Below are 8,537 nucleotides of genomic sequence, written 5' to 3'. Positions count from 1 at the left end.
GATCCATTATTCCATGCATTATGGTGACATAGAGATACACTTTGTGACAAGGAAGGATAAGTCAAACTGGAGGAGCTACCCTACAAGATAAACTCTTATATTTGGTTGTAACTCTCTCGATTTATATTAATACAAAGAGTTCATTATTTTCCTATATGTGATGTTATGATTTCATGTATTTAAATTCCATGTTTATCCATTGAATAAAGTGATTGGTTGATACTACATAGATGTTGTAGATCATTGTCTTGTGTTTTTTAATTGTGAAGGTTTTAATTATAGCGATCAGAGCTAGGATTGGAGCATGCAAGCCAAGAAAGGAGTGAAGCTTACGATGGATTCCAGGTAGGCTTCATCCCATTGTCCATTTATTTTAAGGAAAACATTGGGTTCTTTGTTTTCTATTGTTCTAGACTAGGCCATGAATTCTAGGGAAGATACTTATGTTTGCAGCCGTAGATTCCGTATAACAATATTCATGTAAAATTTCAAACCAAATTAACTAATTTTTTTAAATGTTCAAATAAATTTTCATTCGCAAATAATTTGTCAAGTTGTCATAATTAACTGGAAAATATTACTACCCTCAACACATTTTCAAGTCATCAGGTTAGAGTGATCTGAAATTAAGGGACAAAAAAAAAACTTTGTCACTAATTTTTCATGATTCAATCTTCTGTTAAGCATACTTCACAGAGTCTCGAAAAAGTGAAGCTTATTAAAAGGGGAACATCTTGGAAAACTACAAATGCATTCACAGGTATCAAAAGGATGCAGTTCGCCACCATATTCTATGACGAGTTATTGTTTTTGCTCCGTGTAACTTTTTTGCAGACTTTGTAGGTGAACATCATAAAATGGTTAAATAAGTCAACAAATTCAACTTTTACGTATGTATACACAATTCAACCTTCACTATTATCATAATAACATTCTCATGCAATTTTGTCACAACCATGCTCGACTCAAATTAATTATATATATATATATATATATATATATATATATATATATATATATCTCAAGGATTGATCACCTGAACAATACTCTAAATTGTACGCTCAATCATGGTCAATCATTGTGAATCATGGTGAATCATGGTCAATATGGAAATCAACCATGGTCAACCATGGTCAACCATGGTCCAACATCACATTGTGACAAAGATTTTCTCAATATGAAAATGAACCATGGTCAACCATCATCGACCATGGTGAACCATAGTCTATCATGGTAAACCGTGGTTAACGGTGGTCCAACATCGCATTGTGACAAAGATTGTCTCAATGAGAAAACCAACCACGGTCAACCATGGTCAATAATCATGGTCACATTGTGACGAAGATTATCTCTTGGTCCAACGACACATTATGACAACCATGTTCAACGATGGTCCAATGTCACATTATGAAAAATATTGTCTCAATATGAAAATCAACCATGGTCAACCATGGTCCAATGTCACATTGTGACAAAGATTGTCTCAATATGAAAATCAATCACGGTCAACCATGGTCCAACGTTGGCAAACCATGTTTATTTTAGGGTTTATAATATTTATCTCATGGTTTACATACCTTAGGTTTACAATATTATAACCTTGGGTTTAACATTATTCCCTTGGGTTTATAATCCCTTGGGTTTTAGTATTAATCCATTACATTTATTAGTCCCTTGGGTTTATTAATGTAAGGGTTCATATTCCTAGGTTATAATATTATTCATAGCATTTATAATATTAATCATGGGCTTTAATATAAATCCATTGGGATTATAATCATGTTCAACCATGGTCTAACGTCATATTGTGATGAAAATTGTCTCAATGAGGAAATCAACCATGTTCAACCATCGTCAACAATCATCAACCATCATCAGCCATGGTCAACCATTGTCTAACGTCACATTGTCACAAAGATTGTCTCAATATGAAAATCAACCATGGTCAACCATAGTCAACCATGTTTAATCATGGTCAACCATGGTTAAATGTCACGTTGTGACAAAAATTGTATCAATATGAAAATCAACCATGGTTACCATTGTCGACCATGGTCAACAATGAGCAACCATAGTCCAATGTCACATTGTGACAAAGATTTCCTCAATATGAAAATCAACCATGATCAACCATGGTCAATAATCATGGACACATTGTGACGAAGATTATCTCTTAGTCAAATGTCACATTATGACAACCATGGTCATCCATGGTCCACCATGGTCCAATGCCGCATTGTGACAAAGATTATCTCAATATGAAATTCAACCATGGTAAACAATGGTGGACCATGTTTCTTTTAGGGTTTATAATATTTATCTTGAGGTTTATATATCTTGGGTTTATAACATTAATCCCTTGGGTTTGATATTATTCCCTTGGTTTATAATACCTTACAGTTTTAGAGGAATCATATATGATATTTTCAAAATAAGATAAATTATTTGAAATGTGTATACATACCATTGACTATGTACATGGATATGTTGTGGTGAATTATATGTTTTGGAATGAAATGATGTCATATTATTGACTTGTAGATTGTTTGTTATGCATATTTGTGGTTTTTTTTTTAATTGACATTGGTCCTTTGGAGTTTAATATTGTTCCCTTCGGTTTATAATACATAAGGATTTTAGAATTTAATAGTTAGATTTATAATTATTATTATTTATCATTAATAATAAATATTATTTATTAATAATTAATTCATATATATATATATATATATATATAATTAATATTAGTATTTATTAATGTTAATATTAAATTAACAATATTATATTTTGCATACATAACAATATTAATTAAAAACCTAATAATATTAATTTATATTACATAATTTAATATAAATAATTTAATTTAATATAAATAATAATAATTAATATAAATTATTAATAATTAATAATTATAATGATAATAATAATATTATTTTTATTGTTGTTGAGTGGAGAGGTTTATTCTATAGCCTAGTATGATGTGTAATGTTGTTCATTCATAATTAAAGTTGAAATTTTGATCATATAAGCCAAAAAAATTAAAGAGTTAAAAATTAAAAATTAATATTAAAATATTAAAAATTAAAAATAACTATACAAAACATTTAAATAATATTGAACTCATAAAAAATTGCACACAAAAAATTCGATCCCTCTCAATTCATAATAAATCCATATTTAAAATAAATTTATACTAATATATTTATGAATAATTTTTTTTCAGCTATATCACCTACCTGCAGTTGTGCTAGTATAATTTAGCTGAAATCATTGAATGTATGGGTATAAAATAACATGATTAGCAGAAAGCACGCACTAAGAATTTAATTTAAAAAAGGAAAAGTACCTCGCAAACTCTAAAAAACTTAAAAAATAATCTCCGTTTTGTATATATGATAAGGTAACAGATCTAAAGCAAAGGCCATGATCAATGTCCATCGAAAGGAAAATATTTAGTGAAATGAATGTTTGAAATATTTTTTTATTACAAAGAATATCGTGCATACACTATTAACATGTGGGCATTTTAAGATTGTGTGCACATACAGTTTATATGATAATGCGGTCATTACATGATGGTTTTGTAGGGTGTTTTAAATGATGTCACACGTATATTTCAAAGTGATGCGTACATGTTTTTAATGTAGAAATATTGTCGAAAATGTCCCATTACCCGTTACCATCTTTCTGCTAGTGGCTAATAAAAATGCTCCAATTTTGAAGCATAATGAAGGGTATAAGTTCGTTGGACAATAATTGGACTTTTTAAGTGTTGGGCTATGAATATGATAGCACCATATCATGACCTTTGTAATAACCAATAATGAAAGTAAAACTAATAATTTAAAATTGAGATTTATAAATTAATATTGTTTTAGTTTTTTTTAATATAAGTTGGATTATAATTAAATCATAAAAATTATGTTTTTATTACCATTTAAATAACGGAAAAAGTAAAAAAATCATGTTGTTGCAAGGAAAATTTGGTAATGTGACCTCGAAATTTCTAAAGTTAGGATAACCAATGTGTTTTATTCAATGATTTCTAATTATAATTTTTTTAGATAAAACAAAAAATAGATTTACTTTTAAATTTCATCGTGAAATTTGATATTTTACTTAACATTAAATTTTAAGTTAAATATTGATATTAGGTAAAAAAATAAAATTAAATATTAATATTGAGCTAAGGATTATTAAGCTAAAATTTTATTAAATATAAATTAATTTTAAAATTTGATTTAACATATTTTAAGGAATCAAATGCTTAAAAGTATAACAAATTTCTTATTTTTTTCATTTAAAAAGTGTGTTTCAATTGAGGTTATCTTATATGGTTGAGAAAAATAAATAAAACTCTTTCCATTTTCATTCAATTTTTGCAAATAACATTACAAACTCTATTGTAATAAAGAAAATATATATATTCTTCGTATGATATATATATATATATATATATATATATGAGAAATTATATATCATTTTTATATTTATTTAAAAAAATAAATGACATAATAATAAAAAAATATTTTTAATTATTTTACAATTATTATATATATATATATATATATATATATTTTTTTTGAAGTTAATACATAACATTTCATTTCAAACAATAACAATAATAATAATATTTTAATATCAAATTATAAATAAAATTTCCTTATCTCAATTTATATATTATTATATAATTTATAATTTATATTAAAATAATTTTATTTTTTTTTTTTTATTTTTATTTTTATTTATTTTTTTTTCCCTGGGAAAAAGTCGTAATTTCTATTAATATAAAGAAATTACATTTTGTAGATGCCAAATGCATATTCATATGGAGGCTAAGAAGCCTGACGAGTTCACAATCTATAGATCGTAAGGATTGTCTGTAATGTCTCCACGCAGGGAGTCCACAAAGTCTGTACTAGTTGTAACTGAAAAAGTAGATCAAAATTAAGTCCTGCTCTACGCAGAGAGCAACAAAAAACTGTACGTTACCAAAAAGAGAGTTGTTACTCATGTCCAAGCAGTGGATATATATACATGATAATACAAAAAAAACAGAGCTTGCTAATATGTGGGCCTTATAGCCCATTGTCTATAGGATCATCAAAAGGTCTATGATAATGCTGGTAGAAAGTTTCGTCTATCTCCTCCTGTATCAACCAGTCATTTCCTTGTCTGTGCGCTGCCTCTTTGGATAGTTGATCTGCATCTGAGTTTTGTTCCCTATAAATGTGTCGACAGACAAATGATTCAAAAGATGTAATCAGTCTTTTAGCTTCATCTAATATATGCCTCAATGAAAATGCATAGCAATGTGATGCATCATTAAGTGAGTTGCAAACAATTTTAGAATCTCCATAAAGTTGTAGGTGTCTGCACTATTTTTGTAATGCAAAGTGAATAATATGTTTTGTTGTGCACAGTTCAGCAAAGTTATTCGTGCCTATGCCTAGGTTAATTTGGATCTTGTAGCAGTGCGTTTCATTGAGGTAAAGGATGGCGCCACCCCCACAGCCTGCTTCCTGAGCAGAGCCATCAAAATATGCCCAGGGCTTAGATTTGTCTATGATTTCAGGTCTGATGGTGCGGGTGGGGGCACTGGTTTCCACTTCGGGTAGCAAATCAAAATCGGCAATCATGTGGTGTAATATGATAGGCCAATGGGGGGTCTTTAAATTGAAGATGGCCTGGTTACGCGCAATCCATAAAGCCCAGCATACAAGCAGTGGCATATTAATGAATTTCCCTGAGTGATTTTGACACCAAATGTTCCAAGCATCCATGAGATTGTGCCCTTGCCAGTTTTTTAAGTTAGGATAGTGAGTGGTGATGGATTGCCAAAATTCCTTAGCTGTATTGCAGTTTAAAAAAAGATGCTCTGTACTTTCTTCTTCCTTGCGGCACAAGTGGCACCAGAAGGGACCATAAAATGATCTCTTCATTAGATTGGTCCCGGTAGGGATCTTGTTGAAGAGAATGTTCCACATCAATAAGCGTGTACGAGGAGCTGCCTTGAGCTTCCAGAGCATTTTCCAGGTTGGGAGGATGTCCTGTGGCTTGTAAGATTCCATGAGCCTTATATAACCTTGTCTTGGGGTGTATACTCCGTGTTTTGCAAAGGCCCAGATTATCTCGTCTGGTCCATCTGTGAGTCTGATATGTGCCTGGGTGAGGGCATCCATGTAATCCTGCCATTCGTGATGCCATTGAATAGGTATCTCCAAATCTCGTGTTGATGCCCATGCTTGATGAAGAAAGGAAGAATTGTCGTTGTCGATGATGTGCTTGATGTGTGTTACTCCTCTGTTGTGTAGGTATCTTAAAAGGCCTGCAGATAATCTATGGGCATTGCCACAACCAACCCATGGGTCCAAACCGATTCGAACAGCATTGCCTTCCTTGATGCGCCATGTAATTCCTTCACGCAGAAGTGATAGTGAGTCGATAACCGCTTTCCAGATATTAGATATCTTATGTCTTGATTCATGCTGCTGACAGAACCAATCCATTAGATGCAATGGCTTGATGTATTTCACTTGTGCTACTCGGGACCAGAGACTGTTTGTGGTGAGGAGTTGCCAACCGAGTTTGGCTGCTAATGCTCTGGAAAATAAATCAAGCCTCTTTATGCCCCACCCTCCCCAACTTTTGGGTTTTGCAATGGTGTCCCATTTAACCCAGGCAAATAGCTTCCCCGGTTGGTGTCATTTCCATAGAAATCTACAGCATATACTTTGTAATCTACTCAAAATACCTTTAGGTATCCAAGCCAAGGTCATCCAGTAGACTAGAGTGGCTTCAATTACTACTTTAATGAGAATCAATCTGCCTGCCTGAGAGAGATATTTATGATACCATACCTGTAGTATTTTTTCCACTTTCGCAATGAGCCAAGTCCAGTCCGCAATCCTGTAACCGAGAGGTTTTAGTCTAAATCCCAGGTATTTTATGCCTTCTGTCAAGTTCAAAGAGGTGAATGGGAAGCGCTGTGTTGCGAAGGTGGACTCATGTTGAGTGCATCCGATAGTAGTAATCGTGGATTTACTGTCATTTATCATCATTCCTGTAGCTTGTTGAAAAAGAACGATTAAGTTCTGAAGAGTTGTGGTGTCCCCAATACTACCATTTAAGAATATCAAAATATCATCAACAAATAATAGATGTGTGAGATAAAAAATTTCAGCGATTTTAATGCCTGTCAGCTGATTTCTATCTCGAGCAGATGTAATAATCCTACTTAATCCTTCCATAATAAGTAAGAATAGCAGGGGCGAGAGAGGGCATCCCTGTCTTAGGCCCCTCTCCGAAAAGAAAAAGGATGTAGCTTCGCCATTGAGAAGCACACTGTAAGATACATCAGTTATACAGCTCATTATCCATTTGATATAATCATAGGGAAAGCCAAGATGAGTCAATAATAGTCTGATGTAGAGCTAGTTTGTTCTATCGAACACCTTGGATAGATCCACCTTTAGAATAATTCCTTTCTGCTTTTTGAGCTGCATTGAATGCATGAGTTCTTGTGCTGTAGCAATAGCTTCATGAATCTGTCTGTGATGTAGGAAGGCAAATTGCTCTGGAGATATATGATGAGAAAGAATAGGCTTCAGGCGATTGGCTATGATCTTAGCAATGATCTTGTATAGGCAATTACAGAGGGATATGGGACAGAAATCATTGAAAGAGACAGGATTGTTCGATTTAGGGATAAGAGCTATGAAAGTGGATTTGATGGGTGAGAATATTCTGCCACTCCTTCTGCAATTCTCCACAATCTTGAGGAGGTCATTCCCCAGGATTTCAAAAAAAGCAATGTAAAACTTGATGGTCCACCCATCTGGACCTGGGATTTTATATTTTTTAAACCATTTTATAGTTGCCTCCAATTATTCCATAGTTACTTCCTTCAGTAGATCTTCCGAGTCTTCTTGTAGTACAAACCTGGGGAAATGTTCAGCCACCCTCATGATCTCCATGATGTTTACAACTCTAGGAGCTTTGTATATACCTCTGAAGTGCTCTGTTGCTAGCTTGGCCAGATTCTTCTGAGATGAAACTGTCTGCCCCTGCTCATCCCGCAATTCCAAAATAGTATTGATGGATTTGCGCCCATTGGAAAATTTATGATAAAACTTCATGTTATCATCTCCCTCGGTGAGCCATACTACCCTGCTCCCGAGCCTCCAACTTTCTTCTCTTTCCTTCAGAATATGTGAGCGCTTTGCGATGAGGGAGGAGTAATGTTCTTTGCTCTCAGGAGTGGGGAAGGTGCCATCTGATGTGTCCTCATGCGTAGCGATGACCCTTTCAGCCTCCCTCAGAGTGTTGTCATCACGGATACGCTTCTGATGTGCCCAGATTTTAGAGATCCTCTTAAGTTCAGATAATTTCCTTATGAAGCCTTCTGTATGACCCTCATTTTCCATAATAGGGTTGGTCTGCCAATAGTTAGTTACCAACTGTATGTATGAAGGGTCCTTTAACCAAGAGGAATTAAATTTGAAGGGGTTCTTGATCTTATGATTAATGTCGGCCAT

General features: G+C 33.1%; 1 protein-coding gene across 1 annotated transcript; it reads right to left on the bottom strand.

Moving 5' to 3' along the window:
* Positions 1-5,078: 5,078 nt before the first annotated feature.
* Positions 5,079-8,537, bottom strand: LOC149151995 (uncharacterized). The gene is made up of 6 exons (XM_089443339.1): positions 8,009-8,537; positions 7,455-7,843; positions 7,238-7,344; positions 6,861-7,119; positions 5,422-6,491; positions 5,079-5,223 (listed from the first exon to the last, which is right to left on the bottom strand). The coding sequence occupies exons 1-6, from the start codon at positions 8,535-8,537 to the stop codon at positions 5,079-5,081; spliced, it is 2,499 nt and encodes an 832-aa protein (XP_089299465.1).

Source organism: Pinus tabuliformis, chromosome 9 (genome assembly GCF_031772625.1).
Source record: "Pinus tabuliformis cultivar Carrire ecotype Pingquan chromosome 9, CPIR1, whole genome shotgun sequence".
Lineage (NCBI taxonomy): Eukaryota > Viridiplantae > Streptophyta > Pinopsida > Pinales > Pinaceae > Pinus > Pinus tabuliformis.
The sequence above is the reverse complement of the archived record's forward strand: the minus strand, read 5'-3'. Positions and strand labels throughout refer to the sequence as shown.